Source organism: Mauremys mutica, chromosome 9 (assembly GCF_020497125.1).
Source record: "Mauremys mutica isolate MM-2020 ecotype Southern chromosome 9, ASM2049712v1, whole genome shotgun sequence".
In the NCBI taxonomy this organism is placed as follows: Eukaryota; Metazoa; Chordata; order Testudines; family Geoemydidae; genus Mauremys; species Mauremys mutica.
This window is the reverse complement of record NC_059080.1, coordinates 86,319,954-86,343,469: the sequence shown is the minus strand read 5'-3', so window position 1 is coordinate 86,343,469 and position 23,516 is coordinate 86,319,954. Positions and strand designations below refer to the sequence as shown.

Sequence of the window (23,516 nt, the reverse complement as noted above, 5' to 3'; positions counted from 1 at the left end):
GTTAGCGTGGTTTATACACTTCTTCTGGGCAGGGAAGTTTATCCCAGATGTCAGAGGGCTACAGCAGTTCATCTCCATTTATGTATAGCCCCCACTCGTAACAACAACTCTGGTCAGTTTATGTACAGGATTGAATTCTTGATCTCAGGAATTAATAGCATAAACTACTGCTTAAGTTAAAGGACCATAGAATTTTCCCACCATGTCACAATGCTACTGTTGCACCATACCGTTCTGTTTTCATGGCATTCTCCCTGCATGATATAAAGCTCCAATTTATATATCTCTTTACTTAACTTTATTAGCTGCTGTATAAGAACATTGTAAAAATATGTACCTAGAAAATGGTGCTTCCTTCAAATCTTAAATTGTACCTCTATATAAATATTTTGAGCCAACGTCTTCCTGGTGCAAATCCACTAAATGTATAATATGGATGAATATATAGAACATACTGACGAATCTAGTCCAATGTCTTTGATTTAAAATACAGTATTTTTCCTTTTTTACTTTTGTTAAAGCCAGCGCTTCTCTTACTTTGACTGTTGTGTTTTAAATATTAGTTAGGAAAACTAATTCAGAAAAAAATAAGAACCCCAGAGGATACCATTTGAACATTCTGAAGCTAATCCAGTCTGAATCAGACTTTCTTAAAGTTAATTACGCCTTTGACTTCTAAAATAATTTCTAACTTTTTTTGTGTCTTGTTTTCACTTATTGCAGGATGTACAGTATACAGACATTGATTACATGGACCGGAAGTTAGACTTTACTCTCAGCCCAGACTTTGCAGGACTTCCTGCTCTGATTAATCGAATAAAAGAGGAAGGAATGAGATTCATCGCTATTCTGGTCAGTAGTTTGGTACTTTTTTCTTCACTTAGTCTACTTCTAGTTAGCGAAATACCATAATTCACTTAATGAATTAAATAATGTACATATTTGCTTTCTTAAAATAAGGGTAAAACTGGATTCTCTCTGTATTTTAGGACCCACCTATCTCTGGCAATGAGACAAATGCTTATACACCATTCACAAGAGGTGTGCAGGATGATGTCTTCATCAAATGGCCTAACAGCACTGAGATTGTCTGGGCAAAGGTACTGTTGTGAGAACTACAGTTTAAAAATGAGGAGTGGATTTCAAAGGCAAAAATGACTTTTCTGAATAAATTGGTTTTTTTTTTAATTGAGGAATTTCTTATGGCTTTGCCAGCCACCCCTCTTGTTTAGTGGGAGAGGTAATACTGAGATGGTTTAGACTGTAGTGCGATCACTATAACAATGATATTCAGCTGTATATCTTTTTTTAGGGGAGGGGTGAAAATGTGCATAGAAGGAATTTAGTTTGTACAGTGCTAAATGTACGTAGACTGCAAAACATGTAATATTTCCGTTGCAGTTGAGAGTGCACTGTGACCTGCAAAGAGTATATTTTAAAAGCTGTAGTAGGTCTTGGAAACTACATAAAAATCAATTCCGTGTATCTTAATTTCTTTTCTTCCCTCCGTTCTCTTTAGGTTTGGCCAGATTATCCTAATGTAGTAGTTAATGAGTCTTTAGATTTAGAAACACAGATCAAGGTATGTACATTTAACTCTTCCACTAATCTTCCCTTCAGCCCCCTCTCTCTCACAGTCTCTCCACCTCAGCCTACTCTACGTTTCTTCCTTCCTTCCCCTGTCCCTCTTCTCTCCTTCCCTTCTGTGAATGATCTCCCATTCCTTCGCTTTCCAATTTGCTAATCCCTCCTAGCACACCCCCACACCACAGATTTATTTTTTTTAATAGGGGGAAAAATCATGGAACTAATATAATATTTCAAAAAGTCCCTTTGCTTGTGTGTTATATCCTTCCTCCCACCCTTTGTCTTATGGACTTAAACTGTAAGATCTTCAGGGCAGGGACTGTCTAGCTCTCTGTATACTGATAAAACCATGTTCCCAGTTGGTCTGTAAGGCTGTAAAAACAAACTGTAAATAATAAATAATAGTTATTAAATGTATTTTATAAACTAGTCATCCTACACCTACACTTCGTATAATAAAACAAGAGTTGGATAATGAAATCTTACAAAATTGAGAGTGTTGTCAATGAGCACTATTGCTAATAACACACACTATTGACTATTAAATGCCCTAGCCATTCATATGATGTAATCCCTAGTGTTCCTCACACTCCATTCATTTAGATTTTGGTTTCCCCAATTGTACTAATGCTGGATAGAATCCTATGGAAACATCCTGGCTCCACTGAAACCAGTGGCTTAGAATATGTCTGCACTAGAGCTAGGAGATGTAATTTCCGGATTAAGTACACATAGACTAAAAACAGAAGTGTAGCCACATCAGCACAAGCACTGGGAGGAGCTAGGAGCCTACGTACATCCCTAGAGTCTCAGACGGGATCATACTCTGATCTGCTAGGCACTTCTGCGGATTTCACCAGGCTTCTATTTTTATCACTCTAGCTCAATCAGAGCTGCTACTGTTCTTTCTACCCAAGCTGGAAATTGTACCTTCTACTCCAGTGAACACATAGGCAATGAGACAGCATTTCAACTTCTGTCCCTATTACCTTAACAGATACAAGCTGTTCAAACCCGGCCTACAAGTGTGGCCAGGCACCAGCAAGAAACATAAGACATCCTTTGCATGGAGTCTTAAGCAGCATCCGATTCCCCTGAAGCCAATATATGGAATCAAGCCCTGAAGCTGTCTCAGGCCTTCTACATCTGCCTTTTTTGTGATAGGTTATGTGTAGTACTGGTTTACAAGTCAGTCCTATATGAAGAATTGAGTCCTGTGAGAAGTGAATGGTTCATCCTCTCCTTAAGAGTCATGCTGACATGACTTAAGAACATAGGACCTGGCATCGTGGGTCAGACTGCTGGTCCATCTAAACCCAACATCCTGTCTCCAACAGTAGCACGTACCAGAACTTAAGGGGGAGAGTAGAGAACAGAGCAAAAATGTACATCCTCTTGTTTGTATTAAAACTGTTGCCTATTAATTTCCTTTGGTGATCCTTGGTGTTTGCATTGTGTGAAAGTGTAAATAACACTTCACTTTTTCTACACCATTTATTACTGTTTGGACTTCTATTATATCCCCCTTAGTCATGTCTCTCTTAAGCTGAATAATCGCGGTCTTTTTAGTCTCTCCTTGGATGGAAGCCATTCCATACCCTTGAGGAGGGGAAGGATAGCTCAGTGGTTTGAGCATTGGCCTGCTAAACCCAGGGTTGTGAGTTCAATCCTTGAGGAGGCTGCTTAGGGATCTGGTGCAAAAATTGGTCCTGCTAGTGAAGGCAGGGGGCTGAACTCAATGACCTTTCAAGGTCCCTTCCAGTTCTAGGAAATTGGTATATCTCCAATTATTACCTTTTCATCTTTGTTGCCCTTCTCTGAACCTTTTCCAGTTCCACTAAATCTTTTTTCCTCCCAAGAAATACTGTGTCCAATTCTGGTCGCCTCAAGGTATCAGTGTACGCTAGATTTATTTAGTGGCATTGTATGTGTAAAGTTGGGATTCTTTCTTCCAATGTGCATTACTTTCCAAAGTTGATTTCGTCTGCCATTTTGTTGTCCAGTCACCCAGTTTTGTGAGATCCTTTTATAATTCCTCAGTCTCCTTTGGACTTAACTATCGTGAATAAGTCTCTATTGTCTGCACACTTTGCCATTTCACTGTTCATCACCCCTTATTGTTCATTAATGAATTTTTTGAACAGCACAGGTGCAAGTACAGACCCTTGTGGTCTCTGCTGTTCACCTCTTTCCATTGTGAAAACTGACTTTATTCCAACCCTTTGTTTCCTTTCTTTCAATTAGTTCTTGGTCCATGAGACAACCTTCTCTCTCACCCCACGACTATTTAATTTGCTTAAAAGCCTTTGGGGAGGGACCTTGTCAAAGGCTTTCTGTAAATCCAAGTGCACTATATTGACTGGATCTCCGTTATCCATATGCTTGTTGAGCCCCTTTAAGAATTCTAATGGAACGTTGAGGCATGGCTTACTTTTACAAAAGTCTCTTTCCCCCCCCCCCAAAATTATCTTTATCCAGATTTGTTGCCCCAAAAGAATAGCTTTATTGTGGGCCTCTCCCCCACCTCCTTTGCAGTGAAAACTGATGCAAATCATTCATTTAATTTCTGTGAAACAGCCTTGTCTCTCTTGAGTGATCCCTTAACACTTTTGTCATCCAATGGCCCCACTGCCTGAATGGCAGGCTTCCTGCCTCTGATGTACTTAAAAAATCTTACTGTTAGTTTTTATGTCTTGAAGAAGTTGCTTCTCAAATTCTTCCTTGGTTTGCCTTATGATACTCTCATAATAAACTTGCCAGAGTTTGTTCTCCTTCCTGTTTTTTGTCACTTGAATTTGACTTCCAAATTTTAAAGGATGCCTTTTTGCCTCTAATGGCCTCCCTTACTCTCCTGTTTAGCCATGGTGGCATTCTTTTGGTGCTCTTACTGTCTCTTTTTGATTTGGGTTATACATTTAGTCTATTGCTCTATTTACCTGAGACTATTTACTTTAGTCTGAGACATGTTTACTTGAACAGTTAACAAAGAATATGAGTTTTAGGATTGAGTTTCACACCACTGTAGGTTCATATTAACAATAGATTTCTGTAGTTTAATTACAATCTTAGCCAGTGTTTTAATTTGTTGAGGTTGTTAAAGCAGTTGAATACATTGATATCCAAACCTGTGTCTCTTTTCATATATTGTATACTACTATTTTAGCTGTACAGAGCTCATGCAGCTTTCCCAGATTTCTTCCGCAATTCGACAGCACAGTGGTGGCAAAGAGAAATAGTAGACTTCTACACTAACCCAAATGATCCAGTGAAGAGTGTAAAATTTGATGGCCTGTGGACTGTAAGTGCATGCCTTCTCTTGGTTTAGTAATACACATTGTAGGACATTTGTTGCCGGTTTCACAAAATTCTTACTATTCTAAGAAGGTTTCAGTAACTTGTATGCTACTAAGTAGTTCATTATCTTGAATACTGTGTTGACTGCCTCTTCATCTCAATGGGTGAGCCCACAATGTGGAAACCTGAGTGTTAGCCTCACCAAAGCTTCAGACATGATGTATGTGTTTAATGCTGTTTGTTTTGGGGACTCTGTGCCTGACGGCCACATGACATTCTGCTTTCTGTGGGAGTTCAAGGATCGGGTCTGACTTTGTGGTGAGCCAGTATAAACAACTGTGGATGAAATGCATATTAGCAGGAAGGGAAATCAGAGCACTAGTTCTAGCAAAGTAATCTAATGCATACCCCTGCAAGGGTCTTTCCCAGTTGTGTAATCTTTATGAGTCAATTTAGTGCTCAAAACAGTTGGGGTTAAAACAAGTTGAGTTCAGTAAGTTATTGTTTAGTTGGGCACTGTGTAAGCTTCATCCCATCACTATCCGTGCACATTTGTCCATGTGGAAAAGTTAAATTTCAGGTTATGAAATTGCCTAAAAAGCAACAATGTAGACCACATAGGCAATTAATGGAATATCTTTAGATGTGATGAGTGTACCATGTATATCCACATACACCAAATGTGCCATATCAGTCAGCATTGTTTTGACAAATAATGATCTCTGTAACAACTCCTCCCAAAATCACTGCAAAAGATCACCTTGCTTTCTAAGTAATTGTTGCCATCCGATGTAAAATAACTGAGTTAATGAATTGCCACCATGAGGGAAAACCTTCTGTTAAGAAAATCTGTGTTCCTGCAGTATGTTTTATCCAAATGGCTGATATACGAAATGTTTGGGTTAAGTTTCAAAGTAGTCTAGAGGATTATGACACACGCTAGTTTTATTAGAAGATATGTCTAAATTCCCTAGACTCCTTTGAAAATCTCAATTTCAAGAGATTGCAATATGCATGGCTTTCATTTACAGAAAATGTTACTCTGTATCCATCTCCTAAAGATATATGTCAACATAGAGATTTCTGAGCTTATTAATACAGTACAATAATGATATGCCCATTAAGATAAACACCATCAATATCATGATACTGTACTTTGACAAGCATTGAAAAAAATCTATTACTGTTCTAGTCTGTGTTTCTGAATCCAGCACAAATGTCTGTCGGTTAGCTCGTATAAAACAAATGAAGGGGTAGGATTTTGGATGACTCGAGTAAAATATGCAAAGTGGAGCCTGTTGAATAGTAAAATGCTTTACTGGTGAAGACAAGCACAGAGTTCAGATTGCAGTGTTCTATGGGGACATTTCAATGGGCATATGGTGCTACTCAGCGTGCATATGGATAATAGAATTCGAGATGTGTGAGAAACATGAAACACAAGCAGCTTCTAGGCTTAAAGAGTGCACCCCTCTGCCCTGCCCTGTGTAGTGATTTCCTCTCTTCCCCATGCTGATTCAGAAATGACCCAGATGTACTCCATAGGGAGCTATACAGCCACGTCCATAGCTTCTCAGCCAGGAGCCTGAGAAGCAGGGGCCTTTAGTGTATGGAAATAAAAGGCAAGTTTGGGGGAGCACCCTAATTAATTCAGTCAGAGCTCAGGGAGGCCAACAGCTAGTGAGGAAATGAAATAACATTCGTAACAGCACAGCATTTGTCAGCAGAAGGGTTCTGATGAGTTTTCCATTTGTATTCAATTTGTGTGTATATTTGCTCCCTTGTTTACATGTAGATGGCATATTTTCCCCTTAGAATTCAAACGGGCACATTTAGGAAAGTCTAGCTCATTGAATATCTGAATTGACATTAGTTCAGGGCAAAGTTACTAAATATTTGTGTTCTTTTCTTTAAAAACAAACAAACAAACAAAAAGGACATGAATGAACCAGCAAGCTTTATTAATGGAGCGGTTGATGGCTGCAGAGAACCACTTCTAAACAACCCACCTTATATGCCACGTAAGGAATCTTATCTGTACTTTGCATTCTTATTATCACACAGATTGTTATTAAATCATACCTTGTGTCACCCAGGAGAAAAGATTTGTAAACTAGCTCCTTTATTATTAATTATTCTCTGTGGGCCAAAATAAGAATGTTTATTTGAACCAACCTGGCATAAAATATTAAGCATTAATTTATGTTTTCATATTAAAATCCATGCTGCAAGGAAAGGGATGTAAGCATCAACAATATTCTTTTATTTTAGATTACTTCCTGTGATATACTTTGGGGCTGTAGTTAAAAATCTAAGGAGAACATGCAAACTAAGGTCCTGATTCCACATACTAAAATAGCACTTTTGTAGTGAGGACAATGATAGTCGGTACATGCTCCTATCCAGATTGTAATAATATTGTGGCCGTGAATTAGTATACAAGAGTGTTGGACATAGATAGTATTTGGAGACAAATTCTCAAAAAATTGGAATGATACCATCAAGGGATACATCATGCCATCATTCTACTTCAGGAACTACTGTTGCAAAGTTGCTGGGAACTCATGGCCCTAAATGTTCTTGCCAAATAACATCAGGACACAGGCAGTTGACAGAGGGCAGTAGTAAAGGAAAAATGGAGGTTTAAAGAGTGAGTGACTTACCTGGTTTCTTGTTGGCACTACGTTTAATGGTTTGACTTTTCATCTCCTCCTCGTTAGCTTTGGCAGAAAAGGAGAAAGGGCTGGATCTTGTGACCTTGTGCATGGAAAGTCAACAGTTCCTGCCAGATGGGACCCCTGTCAGGCACTACGATGTACATAGTCTGTATGGATGGTCACAGGCAAAACCTACCTATGAGTAAGTCATTTTCACCTTTTTCTTCTCCTCAAAAAACTAGTGTCTTTGTGGCCAGATTGTGGCTTCAATTACTGAGATGTAAACCCTGAGTAATTTCCATTGTTATCAATGGAAGTAGCTTCAGTGGAATAATTGAGCCTCACCCTCGATGATCTGCAATTGGATCATTAATAGTTTGTGGACTTCAGTGGGCTTTGGATCAGGTCCAAAAAGGTGGTTGCCATTTTCTAATACCGCTACCTTGGACATCTGAAATGTGGTCCTGGCATATACAACTTGCTTTACCAGGGTAAAGGGTGACCATTGAGTTTCTTTTTGCAGGTCAATGATATAGCAGATCTGTAATAATTAATTTGCCTCCCCTGTTTGTGTTCTTGGAAGAGAGAATTAGAAGTTTGTATAACTCTAACTTGCAAAGCTCTTTGAGAACCTCAGATGAAAAAAATACTACAGAAGTGCAAGCGATTAGCACTGTTATCATTTCATTGTGTAGTACATAATATAACAACAATATAACATTTCTAAAATATTAATCTATTGTTAAAACTATTAAGGGCCAGAATGTGCAAGATGTGGGAGTGCAAGAAATTCAGCCCCCTTTTGCACTCAGTCCCAGGACAGTCTGTATCCTTGTGCTCCCAGTGCTTCATCCTGAGAAGGGCTGAGCACTTCACAGGTTTGTTCTGGAGAACTCTGATGCTGACTGCAAAGGCAACAGTCTCAACTTTCTCCCCACTGGCAAGTAGTTTGGATTTAGGTCCTCATCCGCTAAACATTTATGCACATAAGTGACTTTTCTCATGTGACTAATTCTTCTTAACTCCATTCGCAGTAAAGTTAAACATGTGCAGACATGGTTATAGATGAAGGCCTCAGAAGCTAAGAACTACATTTTCCATAGAAAAGTGGTCTCTCCATTTGATGTCTCCTAATTAGGTATTTTCTAGAAGGGATTTTTTTCTGTGGTTGCCACATCTAATGTGCTTATGTTTGTATTTTTGATATTAGTGCTGTACGCAATGCCACAGGGGAACGTGGAATTGTTATCACCCGATCAACATATCCCTCTAGCGGACAATGGGCAGGTCACTGGCTTGGTGATAACTATGCAAGATGGGACCAGCTTGAAAAATCTATTATTGGTAGGAGGAGTAACTTCTTTTAATGCCCTCACGCTTTAAACCATCACAAAGGAAAAAAGTCTGCTGAAGCACAATGGCGGCACTAGGAGTTAATGTTGTTTTTAGAGCTATTTCTGATGTTATCACTCTTTTCAGTAGAGGGAGTAGCCCTGAAGCCTGAATGAACTTCTTAGGATTGCCCAGTGTAGACCATCTCTCTTCACTGATGAATAACCGGAGCAACCTTTAAACATGTTAAGTTGTATCCAACCTGAACTATTGTTTTAAACAGAATTAAACATCTTTGTCAGATAGACTAAGACAGCTAAGACTGGGTGTTCAGTTAATGCTACATGTATTTAAAAACACACTAATGAAGGTACAATGTAAGGAGATGAAATATCAAGAATCTCCAAATTAGCATGACCAAAAGATCACAGAGCATTCAGAGAGGTGATTAATTAAGATCAACTGCATGAGCTTACCACAGATCTACAGGAAATCACATTTCCTGTGACATACAGCACACGGTTCAATGCCGTATAGTACAAAATCAACATTTGGAAAACCACTACATAATCAGTGGGACACTGGCTAGTCTCCAGAGGCTAACTGCCATGGGAAAACTGCTAGGTGGTTTTGTACTGGGAGATGAGAGGGTTTCAATAAGAGAGGGACAAATCCTTGGAGGTTGAATGGGGATGCAGAACTCTTTTAATTGAGTCATCCAGACACTGGGTGATTGAACCATGCATAAAGAGGCAATGGTATTTTTGCTGAATCACTGTAAGGTTGTATTAAGTGTCTGATTAGCTTCAGTGTAGGAGTGTAAACTCCAATCTATGGAGCTTTCTCAGGTATATGGATCTAGAAGCAAAGAGAGATAAGACCTATAGGGAAAACCCTAAAACCATTCAAGCGATAAGGGCTTAGGCTGAGGTTTATGTTAGGTTGTCATGCAAACTACCAGGAAAAGCAACTCTCAGTGATTGTGTAAGTTTGGATGATATCACAGCAAGAAAGTGGAATGGTGCCATTTTACAGTTTTGTATCATGGGAAAGTGGGACCAAGGCAGTATTCTTGTCTGTAGTGAATCCCACTACAATGGGCCCACTTCCCCTGCTAAGAATCCCTCCTCATTTGGCCTGACAGAGAAAGATGCAACTGAAAAGTTTGTCTTATTTATATTTTGGATTTTTTGGCAGGTATAATGGAGTTTGGCCTCTTTGGAATTTCCTATGTAAGTTAAGTTATTAGTTTAAATTCCTATTCTAAAGGTTATTATACCATTCTAGTAATCTACAGTATTCAGATCTAATTACCTTTTAAATGCTTTTAGATTGGAGCAGATATCTGTGGCTTCTTCAATGATACAACATATGAAATGTGTGTCCGGTGGATGCAGCTTGGATCATTTTACACCTATTCTAGAAATCATAATGTGATAGGAACCCAGGTGAGTTGACGGTTCTTTGTAAATTATATGCCACTGAGATTAGTCAATTCCAGTAGCATTAGCTGCAGTTCCTTCCCAAGGTAATGCTCCATAATAACGAGAACCCTAAACTAGGTCCTGATGGAGCAGCAATGGAAACAATCCCATTGACTTCATTGGGGTTTGGATCAGAACCTAAATTACAGTGTCCATTACCACAGTATCATGCCTGCCGTTTGGTTGTGTGGAAGGGAGCGGACTTCACTTCCCAGGAAGTCATCAGAGCAGACTTCAGCTACAACCAGCTTTATTTGGACTTGATTTGGACCCACAAAGATGCATGCTTTACTCTCAGTTTATTGGAGTTCTCTAAATGTGCCAGTTTCTAATTGCCTAAAACTCTTTGTTTGAACTTTAGTCAATAAAGCCAAATTATTCTATTGGATGCCCACATGCATTTCCCATTGGCAGAAAGGTGGTGACAAGAGAGATTTTACAATACAAATAGTAACCCTGTTTTATCTTTATTTTTAGAGGCAAGATCCTGTTTCCTTTGATGAAAAGTTTCAAAATATTTCCAGAGATATACTCAATACAAGATACACACTGTTACCTTATCTCTACACTTTAATGCATGAAGCCCATGTTCTTGGTAGCATTGTCACACGTCCTCTGATTTTCGAGTAAGTATTAAGTGTTGGACAGCAACATTGATACAGAATAACTGAATTGTCATGAAGCAGGAGTTCAGTCTTTGCCCAGTCATAAACCTCACATATGCTTTTTCCCTATGACCTATATGAGACTATGAGTATACCCCTTTCCATAGTCCTTTGTCCTTCTCTGTTCTGACTGGCCCTTCCCCACCTCTGACTGATCGGGGATACAAAAGCAGGCAATCTGTCCCTTCCTGTAGGGAAGTGCAATCTAGGTGGCATGAGCTGAAAAAGGGAGCTTATCCAGCTAATGGTGCTCTTTCAATGGCACGTCAGTAACCTTAACCACATAGAAAAATGGTGTTTCAGTTCTGTAGGGGGGCCTCCTGGCAAGTGGAATTGATTGGTGGCATTAACCTGAGTGTGTGCCCAGAATTAAAAATAAGACTGAAAAGATTAAGCCATGATTGACAATGTTTTCATTCTTTTAGGTTTGTAGAAGACAAAAATACGTGGGATGTATACAAACAGTTTTTGTGGGGCCCAGCACTGCTGATTAGCCCTGTATTGACTGAAGTAAGCATTTCAATATTTATGTTCTTTATGGAATGAACATTTAAAAGGAAGTGTATATAAACATTGATTTAAGTTTGAATTCTTCTTATAAGTGTGCTTTCACATTTCAGGGAGCTACAGAAGTGAATGCTTATATACCCAATGCACGCTGGTATGATTATTACACGGTAAGCGACTTAAGAGTGTTCTCAGTACAACAGACCTTTTTAAAGAATTGGATCCTAGAAGGTGCTGAGCACTTCCTTAGAGATACTGTGCACCTTTAATTCCCATTGACATCAATGCCTCTCAGAATGCAGTCAGCAGCTTGCATGGTCAGGCCCTAATATTATATTCCAGTTATTTTTAAAAGATACTAAACTCTAATTGAGCACCCAAAAGTTAGGAAAGGGTCAAAGAATTGTGATCAGATAGGACTGATCCAATATTATTTGTCAATAGTTGCCATTTTTAATAGAAAACTTTGATTTATCAAGTAAAGTTTTGTTTTGGCATACAACCAGTTCTGCTGTCACCATTTTAAAATGGAACTGCTGAATATATGGAAATGCCAATATACAGAGAAGCAGAGGTGTTTCGGAATGACTGTCTGGTTTTCCCTGGTTAACAAATCATTTTATTTTGAGTTTCTTCATTACTTTGCCTAATTAAGTAGCAATGATACAATGAGCACATTGCATGATAACAGGTGGCTCATGCACCTGGTATATCAGACACAAAGCGTACCTCCTCTTTGTCCTGTGGCTGAATTGTCATCCCTGAAGTGTGAATATTTTGCAGTTAAAGCACCAGAAAAGTTAAAAAAACAAACAAAAAAACCAAAGAAAGCAAAACCAGCTTGTAGCCAAAGCATAGCGCTCCTTATGATGTAGCACATGAACCAAATATTTACTTAAAGCTATAGCACAGTTTATTAATATTGCATCACAGATGGATTTGGAAATGGCCATATTTATGGATTTCAGTTAATGTTTCTGTGAGTTAATTGTGTAAAATTATGTGTATGTGCATCACTACTTGACTTCTCAGGCAGAGGAAAGATGTATTGTACATTTGTAAGCAAAATTGCATTCAACACAATTTTTTATGCCTTCCTACTCAAAAAAAAATCTTCCCTTCTAGGGAAAATATCTTGAAGTAAGGGGACAATTCCAGACATTGCCAGCACCTCTTGAGCATATCAATCTTCATATCCGGGGTGGTTACATCATCCCCTGGCAAGAACCTGGTCTTAATACCAATCAAAGGTAAATGAAGTAAATTGCAGTAATTTTTGAAAAACAATGCTAATGTTCTACCCAATACTAACAATTGTCTACATGGAAATTAGAACTGATCTGTTAATTTGTAGCTTGGAAAGTGAGTGAGGTTTATTTACTCAGCTTTTGAGACCTCAGTGAAATGGATGAGATTTCTATCCTCTGTAGGACTCTTATTAGCAATAATACAGTAAGAAAAACATATTTGTTTGTTTCCTTATTTTACGGCATCTTTTTCTTTTTAAAGGACACACCTAGCACTCCCCTGCTTCCAACCATGGAAACCCCACTGATGTGTTAAGGGAGTTGTGCATGCAGAACAAAGGCTGCATGAGCTCCCAATTTGGTTTTTCTTTATTGTTTTTCCCCATAATTCTGAGGTTGGAAATTATGGCAATGATCCTGCATCTCTTGAGTGAATAATGTTGATATTCATGAGTAACCCACTGGCTTTACTCATGTGTATAAGATTACTCAGATGAACAGGAGTTGATAAGAATTAGTCCTAAATAAGAACCATATCGCTACTTCTTTTTAAGTACACAATGCCTGCTCAGTCTGATGATGTAATGGAAAAGTATATTGACACTGAGAATCGAGCATCTATCTGTGAGTGTGTGTCAGGGAATCCAGAAGTCAACTTCCAGTTGTCACAATCTGTACAGCTGTGACTGCAATGAAAGGAGGAAAATGAATGTGCTTTCTGGCTTCCCTTTTTTTTTTATAGCCGACAAAACTTTATGGGACTTACTGTTGCTTTGGATGATAACGAGGTCGCTCAAGGTCAGCTTTACTGGGATGATGGAGTAAGCATTGGTAAGTGTGATCACTTTTGGTATAAGATCAAAGACGAGGCTCCACTCCTGCAAGTGACAGCATACAGGTGAAACAGGATCAGGACCAAACTGATTTAAACAGTTAAAAAATTTTAAATTAAGATGTTTGAAATATTAGGGGCCGCCATCTCAGAGGTGTCTGAAGGTGGGAGTACAGGTGGCTTTCTGCTCCCTCCTTCCAAAGGGTGTTTCTTGGCTGTTCCTAACGTACACCAGTTGGAACAGCCTCCATGCTATTTGCTGCCCCCAAATGGTCCGAGAACACAGTGTGGTCCAGCCACACTCCTTTCTTGGCATTACCCAGATACCAGGGCCAGGAGTATGTTGCTTAGATTTGGTTTATAAACCTAGGGCTAGTTTGTACCCAGCCCTGCACAGATGCCTAAGGCAGGTGAGTGCAAGGAGCTATCCACCCATCTCTCAGATATTTGTACATGACTTTTACTAGTGGACCATGAGGATCCTCTAATTTAATTTGAAATAATTAATTGCCAAATATCCCTAAGGGCAGTTAGTTATAATTATTTCCTAATTTAAAAATCTACAAACAAGTTTCTTTTGAAAATTTATGCAGAATTCTAGGTCTGTCAGCTGAAATACTATAGTTCAAACTTGGAACAAATTTGTACACTAATTGCATAACACTAATGAAATATGTTATTTATTGAAATATGAGAAAAGCAACAGGTGTTATGTGATCATTTGATTGTAATGTTTAAACTGAAAACAGCAAAGAAAACTTTGGGAAAGATATTGGTTTTGTAAAAGTTTAGGTGCATTATTGTTATTTTTTGGTAGTAGAATAGATTTCATTCTACTGATTTTTTTCTTCTTTTATAGACACGTATGAAAATGGTAATTATTTCTTAGCAACATTTGCCGCAAACCAGGTATATCTTTATATATCATTTGTCATTTTTAAGTTCTTTTTTACCTCCCAATGAAAATTTTTCAAGACTCAATAGTGTTGTTTAAAATTATATCTACAATCATTCTTTTTTCTCCATTCAACTGTGTCCCATTATATCTATACCATTCATTGCAACATTCCTGCATGTTAATTATATCATAGAAATGTAGGGCTGGAAGGGACGAGAACTCATCCAGTCCGGCCTCCCATGCTGAGGCAGGATCAAATTTACCTAAGCCATCCCTGACAGGTGTTTGTCTAACCTGTTCTTAAAAACCTCCACAAATGCGGATTCCACAGCCTCCTGTGGAAGCCTATTCCAGTACTTGTATTAGAATTGTTTTCCTAATATCTACCCAACCTCTCTCTTGCTGCAGATTAAGCTCATTACTTCTTGTCCTACTTTCAGTGGGCATGGAGAACACTTATCACTGTCCTCTTTATAACAGCCTTTAACATATTTGAAGACTGTTATCAGACTTCCCCTCCATCAACTTTTCTCAAGATTAAATAATCCCAGTTTTTTTTAATCTTTCCTCATAGTTCATCTTTTCTAAACCTTTTATCATTTTTGTTGCTCTCCTCTGGACTCCCTCCAGTTTGTCAACATCTTAAAATGTGGCACCCAGAAACTGTACACAGCTGAGGCCTCACCAGTGCCAAGTAGAGCAGCAGTGTCACCTTCTGTTCATACGCCACAGAATGATTTAGGCTTTTTGCAACTACGTCACGCTGTTGGTTCATATTCAACTTTTGATCCACTGTTACCTCCAGATCGTTTTCAGCAGTACTACTGCCTAGCTAGTTATTCCCCATTTTATATTTGTGAGTCTGATTTTTCCCCTTCCTAAATAGAGTACTTTGCACTTGTCTTCATTGAATTTTATCCTGTTGAATTCAGACGCACTATCCAATTTGTCAAGCTCACCTTGAATCCTAATCCTGTCATCAAAAATACTTTCAACCCCTCTAAGCTTGGTGCCATCTGCAAATTTTATAAGCATACTCTCCACTACATTTATCTTAATCATTAATGAAAATGTTGAATAGTGCTGGTCCCATGTAGGACCTCACTAGATGCCTCCTCCCAGTTCAACAGCAAACCATTGATGACTTAGGCTTTTGCAACTACGTCACGCTGAATATGACTACTCTTTCAACAAGTTTTGCACTCACATTAGTGTTTCAGCTAGACCGCATTTCCCTAGCTTGCTTGAGAGACTGTCATGGGGGACTGTGTCAAAAGCCTTATTAAAATCAAGCTGTATTACTTCTACTGCTTCTCTCTATCCACGAGACCAGCAATTCCATCAAAAAATGAAATTGGGTTGGTTTGGCATGATTTGTGCTTGACAGGTATTGAAGTTAGGCTGACTGGTCTATAATTCTCCAGGTCCTCCTTGTTCCCTTTTTAAAAGATAAATACATTTTTCCTTCTCCTGTCCTCTGGGACCTCACCCATCCTCCATGAGTTCTCAGAGATATTGGCTAAGGGTTCCAAGATTGCTTCAGTTAGTTTCTTAAGTACCCTGCGGTGAATTTTGCCGGGCTGTGGTGACTTGAATACATCAATTATCATGTGATCTGTGTTGGGAAGTTTGGATTAGAACCTTCAGAAAGAGCAGCTCAGTCTTGGGACGAACTGTCCTGTTAGGAAACAAATATTTTATGTTCCTTTTGTTCAAACATGATGACGCCGAGGTGTGATAGGATAAATGCTCCCTAGCCCTCACTCAGACTGCTGCTTTAGTTGCCTTATGAGACTTGGAGTGATCCCAATGAGGAACTTGCACAGTATCTCCTGGTCTTGAAATTCAGCCACTTAAGAATAAAGCTATCAAAGTCAGGTAAAGGACAAGGAGAATTGCCAAGGATAATACCATGCTTGTCTCCTGTCTTAAACTTCCTTGGGGTCATGGAAACAACAGTAATATGGTGAATGTGAAGTTTTTGCAAACTGCAGCAGAAACAATACTTTTGTTATATGCCTGGAACAATGAAATAAAAAGGCTGCCTCTCCTATAAGGTATTTTTATCACCCGGTTACAAAAAATGTTTTACATGTGATGAGCACACTTCATAAAACCAGTGAATAAAGGAAGACTTGATGGCAACCTTCCACTTTATTAAAGCAACTAGTGAAAAATTATCCATATGGTAAGGAAAGAAGAGTGAGATGGAGATGACTCTTATGGCTGAGATGCTCAATTCCTTTTTGAATTCTGCCATTAGCCAAGAAAATAAGAAGAAATAAGCATTAGGAATTAATTATGGGATTGTGAACACATCTGTCAGCTCCTGTTTCTGCAGCTTAAATAAAGGTTTGTGCTACAGAGTACTTGAAGGCCAAATCAGAAATGAAATTAGTAGATCCTATTCTATTGGCAATGAAATTGCAGAAGGTGTGAATTTTGCCCATGGTCCCCAGATGCTTGGATTAAATTGCTGTACATTACTCTATTTGGAAGATTAAATGTGTTACTGTTTTGATATTACTACATTTGATTATTCTCCTCTATTTTTGTCAATTTTTTCAGAGTACCGTTAATATGAGTGTGGTGCATAACAACTTCCTAACTAACACAAATCCATTGAAATTTGGCTATATGAACATCTTGGGAATAGGAAACCAACAGATTACAAATGTTACTGTCATTTATGATGGACAGACACATACGATTACTAACTTCACCAGTAACCAAGGAAATCAGGTAGGTGAAAAATTTAAAGGTTTTGGTTACACTATGTTCCCAAGTACTGTTATAATAAACCCTTTCTTTTTAGTCTGTACATTTCTGCATATTCTCATTTATGCATCTTAATGTATGTTCCAATAATGTAAAGTGATGGATATAAACCCAAGCCATAAAGATACTAATTTTAGATTGAAACTGCATTGTTAAACCTCACTGTTATGCCTAAGCAATGCAAATAAGCTCTTCCAGGCAGGGACTGTCGGTTTTCATTTTGCACACTCCTAAGCATAGCGTCAAGGCTTACATAGTGAATTACATCTCAAAAAAACTACATTAAAAGAAAGTTAACAGAAATGCCAGAATTAAGGCTGATCTCACAACCTTAATTTGATCCTATTTTTATTTGCATTATGATACGGCCTTTAATTACAGAATCACATACTGGTTTTCTACAGGACCCCTGCCTCATTCACTGAATGGTTAGTTATTCAATATTTCTCTTTAATCCTCCATATTCAGAGTGTGCCCTCAGACCTATTTAATGCACATGACCCAAACTCTGAACTGAATGCAAGATTATTTATTTCCTCATGGCATTTCTGTGGTGCTGTCGCCAGGGTATTTGAGGGCCCAGCATCACACACAAATTTGGTGGCAGAGAGGGATAGACTCCAATTCCTCAGGATGGGAGTTGCAGTTGTGAGAGCCCAGCTCTTTTCCAAATCTGGCCCCAGGTATCTCTCACTGGACATCCAAAAAATGGAGGAATACACATTTAGTGGCTCGCTGAAAATGTTTGTTTAGGTGATGACCAGCATCACACAGGAATTCGGCACGTGAGAAAGGGATGGAATCAAGTTTTCCAGGATGACATTTAGCTACCTTAACCATGGAACCATCCTTTCCCTTCCTGCAGTCTCCTGCCTAAACGCCTTCAAACTTCTGCAATTCTGCAACAAATGAGGCAGCGAGTCTACACACCATCACCTCACTCACTGTACAGATAGCACTGTGCATCTTGTGCAATGAATGAGGCAGAATCCTGTGTGATCATGTAGTCAAACTATATCATAATGCAGGTGTACAAGTGGGCTGAATTAAGGCTGTCTTAATTCTGGCATTCCCTAACTTTTTGTGCTGGACTTTGCAACCTTAAGGTTTTGGGGTGATATTATATAAAGAAAAGGTTAACATGGTTCTTTGGATATAATTTACTAATTTCAAGCAAGCAAACAAACAAATTGGAAAAACAGAAAATCCATGATGTGGAACCAAATGGCCTATAATTTGGATCATCAGCAGGGCTTGGACCTTTTGATCAACAGATTATTGGAGCTCACGGAGTAATTGTAGCAGTAATAGGCTCTTGTCCTCTTTTGTCAACCAGTCACTAAGGAGGGGATGATATGTATGCCTTGCCAATGGATTTCACAGCTATTTGCTGATAGCAAAGAAACGTAGTGACTCAAGAATCTTGGGTTCAATTCCAGGTTCTGTAGAGGAGTGTGTTTTAGTGGTTATAAAGTTGTCTGCCCCTGTGCCCATAGTCTCTCTGCTTCTATTCACCCCAACTCTGGACTCTATCTCCATCTCCTCCTATGGACTTCCCCATCCTGGTTCCTGATTTCCTGCATCCCCACCTACTGTTCCTGCCTCTCTTCTCAGTCTGTCTCACCTCCTTTCTGGCTCCTGCCACTCTGCTCCCATCTACTCCCTCTTCCAGCTCCTATAGAGGCTCAGATATTAAAACACACATTCAGGGTTGGTAACTACCCCCTATTTGGATTTATTTGTGTTCAAATGACATCTTTGATTTAAGGCCCTGATTCAGGAAAGCACTTTGATTTTTTTTTTAAGCATGTGTTTAATTTTTAACACATGCTTAAGGGTTTTCCTTAAGTAGGGACAAAATAAATCCAAGCTATTTGTTTTTCCTTTTAAAAATACTTTTCCTCATATTAGAGATCAATTAAAAGAAAGTAGAATTCCATTTCATTACCCTTAGATTCATTTGTTTAGGTCTAGTATTCACCAACCCGTTTTCTATGCAGTGACTGCTAGGCAGAATGTTTTGTTGTTTGTTTATACCAGGCCGCTCTTGCTTCCTCTACAAGTTTTCATTTGATTCCTTTAATCTAATACCTCTCTCAACTGAGCTAAGCTCTCTTTCAGCTCCTTCTTTTCTCATTTTCACTGACAGCCTTTGCCGCCTTCTGTTCATCCCATGCTGCTATCAGTCATGAGAAAATGCTTTTAAGGGTTCTACCCTTTCCATCTCTTGAACTACCTTTAGAAAACGAAATATTTTCATGCCACCTCTATACACAGTAATTTAAAATGGATCTAATCTTTCCTGCTCTCTACTTTCTTATAACTAGAGACATTTTCAAATGAAAATAGAGATATCCTATCCTTTAGGGATAACCTAATCTCTCTCACTCTCTTCCCATATAACATTTCAAGCAATAAATAAAGTTCTCATGACTTTGAGAACTTACCATAGCGCAGAGGCAGTTTCCAAGAGTTTTAATTAAAGCTAAGCATTTATTTAGGTTACAGTGTCCTATCTTCAACTTGAATAGAATCATTTCTTTTTTTGTATTTAATCTTTGATCATCTACCTACCTTTGAACTTGGATGACTATCCTTTCCTTGTCCCATTTCTGCTGTCACTCTTGCATAACTTTAACCTTGTAAGACACAATAGAATTTCACACAAGTAAGGCAACCTTTTTCAAACAAGGGTGTTTTTACTTGCTGTGTTGTTAAATATAGCCAGTGGTACAGGAGCCTGGAATATAGTGGTGCACTAAATGTATAAATTTTCTAATTAAAATACCTTAAGGAGAAAGAGATACAACTTCTGAACCTAACTGATCTTCCAAACTGCTTATTACTTAAAAATGAAAAGTCAGTTAGACTGCTATTGCATACCTAGTTTTCTATCTAAAACTGAATATTAAGCCATAACTAATATTGTTTGCAATGTTGTTGTAGCTGTATTGGTTCCAGGATATTAGAGAGAGAAGGGGAGTCAGGTAAGATCTTGGAACAACTGCTGTTGGTGAAAAAAACAGGCTTTCAAGCAACAAAGAGCTCTTCTTCAGGTCAAGAGAAGAGCTCTGTATAACTTGAAAGCTTGTCTCTTTCACCAATAGAGGTTGCGCCAGTAAAAGATATTACCTCACTCACCTTATAACTAATGCTGACAGTTCAATGGGAGATCTGTTTAAATGATTAGTTATCCTGTGTAATTTTGAAGTATGTAAACTTTAAAACAAAAAAATGCTTTTGAAAACTTAGCCTTTTGGGTTCATTAGGAAGCTGTATCCTTTCCTAGGCTCTTCCATTATAAGTATTTTACACAACATACAGTCATGTCTTTTAGACCAAGGTCCTGCAATGAACTCCAAATGGGCATAACTTCTGCGTAACTCTGAGTGAAAATCCTGAGTGAAAACACATGTCAATAGACCAAGGACTAGTTCCACAAAGGGGACTGAGTCTCAATGTTGCAATGCCTGACATTTAGGCACCCTGCAGTCAAGTGGACTCTATAGCCCCAAGTTAGGTACCCATGCTCCCTATACAATGCATGGGGAGAGTTAGGTGCTGAAGAACGGAATCTACAAAAGCCAGCAAATTGAATGTAGAGCCACTTAAGCTAGCCAGTAGGAAACGCTGAGGAGAAGGGTGAGCAATTAGGTTCCCTCCAACCTAAACTTAAAATACCTACCTCCCTTTTTGGGGGAAGAGGGAAGTGCTGCCCTCTACTTTGGATTCTCAGATCTGAACTCTCTCCTAGAATTAGCTACCTTAGCCATTTCTCACCAAAAAGGAGGAGGAAGTAGTGGTGCCCCCCCTGTACTTTTAGCCAGTGGTTGGGCACTTACCTCGGCTGAGAGAGACTCAGGTTTATATAGACAAAGGAATTGAATTTTGGATCTTCACCCCCGCCAGGTGAGTGCCCCAACTATTGGCCCAGGGGTATTCTGGGATGGGTTTCTCCCAATCTCTCCTGTTGAAGTTATTCCAGTGTATAATAGTCACTGGGATAGAGAAAGTATGAGAATGAGGCACTCAGGTGAGACTTTAGAGACCAAGGTGCAAATGAGTTAGGCAGGAAAATGCTTAGTTTAAGAATCCTGTTGGGACTTAGACATGAGCTGGGAGCCAGGCATCTAGAGTAAGGCATCATATAATCACTGACAGATTTTTAAATATCTAAGACACTTTACTAATGAAATTGTAGGCACCGAGGGGAGTTTACCAGTGGAAATCTAGGTGCATGAGGACTTCAGACTTAAGTGGCAGCTGAAGGGTTTTTTTTGAAGAACTAAAATTTAGATTTTGGTGCCTAAAGTGGCAATTTGGTCACTTACATCCTTTTGTGGATCTAGCCCCAAATCCCTAAGAATGACTGGGCTGCTCTCCCCTCCATTGTGATTTGTTATAATAGACTCATACCGATTTTCTTCCTTTGGCCTCTTCTCTACTTGCAGGTGCTACAAATTGATTTTACCGAGAAAATATTCAGCATTGAAAAATTTACACAACTTATATGGACAACAAGCAATTAACCATCTGTGGACAACAGGCAGTTTTAAAGCATCTCTAGAGGCATATTTTCATCAGCTGTTGTATTTTGTTCAGCTATACTAATAGCGAAAAAACAAAGAAATAAAAAAGGTCTATTGTGCATACTACTGCACTAAGACATGTAATTTTGCCTGTGCCACTTAATTCTGACATGATTAGTAGGGATGTTTGTTTAGCTTGCACACATGGGTAGGAGCCCATTTTGAAACATACATGTCATATTAATGAAAACATATGTTAAGATTTCTCTGAAATCTTTTGCTGAGTAATAAAGAGAGCTTAATTTTTTCAGATTATTGAGGTGGAGAAAAAAGCCAGTGAAATATAATATGACACTATGAAAATGTTCTTTACCTTGCCATTTTAAAATTTTTATATGCATTGTGTTTTATACAATACAGTACATCTTTTCATGTAATTTATCCTACTGTATGCAAAAGAACTGAAGTTATGAAGTTACTATGCATTGAAAATAAAAATGTATAAATAAATAATTTTGATTTATTTTGGATGTAACTTAATTTTTAGTTGAATTGAGCTCGAACCAGAATATGCACTTTAAATATCCCAATCCATGGGGCCGGACCTAATCTGAATGCAGATCCTGAGCTCACGTAGTATCCTGCAGATAGATGTATTTAGTGTGGACCCTTTCAGCCAGGCTTAGCTAAATTGACTGTGCGTGGTCTGACACTTCTGCATCTGTTTGGAGGACGCAGCATATATCCTCTCTATATAATGGTCTGAATCAATTTTGGATATCAGGTTAATCTTTTACAAATATTCAGTTAAATAGGATATTGCTCTTTCTGCTGCTGTGTCCACTTTAACTAGTGGAGACAATACTGTAGTTTTCAACTTGATGCAGTGAGTCAGCAGAGATCCTGGAATAATCGTTCTGAAAGGTGGGAACTGCTACATTCAGCTAAGCCCCTTGCTGGTAACTTTAAACTGTTTCATTCCTCACATAAAAAAGGAGAGGGAGGGTTTCAGAGCTTCACGGCTGTCTATGAGCAACATTTCATTTTGATGCTACACGTGGATGGCATTTGGCTGAGCTCCGTTGCTTCTTTGTTTCTGCCAGCTCAGGACAGAGCCAAATGAAAGGCAATTAGCAGAGCCCACGGGCACGTTCAAAGCTGCACTAGAAATCCAAACTCAAAGAGCTCAGAGCATTTTGGCAACTCAGATGGGTGGCTCTTAGTTTGTGCCGCTCTTAGAAGCGCACCTCCATCTTTTTTTCTTCTGTTCTCCCTCCCAATGAGGAGCCAAGAAGAAAGAGGGACAGAAAGTGTTTGTGGCAGTGGTGGAGGGGATTGGAAAGAGAGAAGAGCATCTTTTAGAAGATTTCATTAATGTGAGGCATAAATATTAAAGAGGCAATCACTGATTATTAAAGATATTTCACAAAAAGATTATTATTAATAGTAGAGACAATGCACTAAAGAATTGAGAGAGAGAGAGTGTGTCTTTTTAAAGGCTAAATTCATAAAAGGGACTTAATCATTGCAATGTCTAACTTTTAGGAGCCTTGCTAGGTAGTGGAATTCATAACCCTGAATCAGCTGTGCAGGCTCCCTATATAAGGCCTGGGAAGAGTTAGGTACCTACAAATGAGATTCACAAAGGCCAGCCTAAGCCTGACAGTAGGAAATGGGGGTGTGAGCTAAGCCCCTCCCCTCAGGGA

At 38.8% G+C, this 23,516-nt stretch overlaps 1 protein-coding gene across 1 annotated transcript in view; it reads left to right on the top strand.

Moving 5' to 3' along the window:
- SI (sucrase-isomaltase) overlaps window positions 1–22,334 on the top strand; it is a 213,989-nt gene extending 191,655 nt beyond the window's left edge. Inside the window, 17 exon segments of the mRNA XM_045029086.1 lie at window positions 724–852; window positions 990–1,100; window positions 1,520–1,582; window positions 4,751–4,885; window positions 6,818–6,902; window positions 7,602–7,740; window positions 8,749–8,882; window positions 10,068–10,102; window positions 10,202–10,318; window positions 10,832–10,980; window positions 11,445–11,529; window positions 11,640–11,696; window positions 12,652–12,776; window positions 13,516–13,604; window positions 14,465–14,514; window positions 17,072–17,245; window positions 21,733–22,334. Coding sequence (XP_044885021.1) covers window positions 724–852; window positions 990–1,100; window positions 1,520–1,582; window positions 4,751–4,885; window positions 6,818–6,902; window positions 7,602–7,740; window positions 8,749–8,882; window positions 10,068–10,102; window positions 10,202–10,318; window positions 10,832–10,980; window positions 11,445–11,529; window positions 11,640–11,696; window positions 12,652–12,776; window positions 13,516–13,604; window positions 14,465–14,514; window positions 17,072–17,245; window positions 21,733–21,810 — 1,755 coding nt within the window. The 3' untranslated portion in view covers window positions 21,811–22,334.
- Window positions 22,335–23,516: the final 1,182 nt, after the last annotated feature.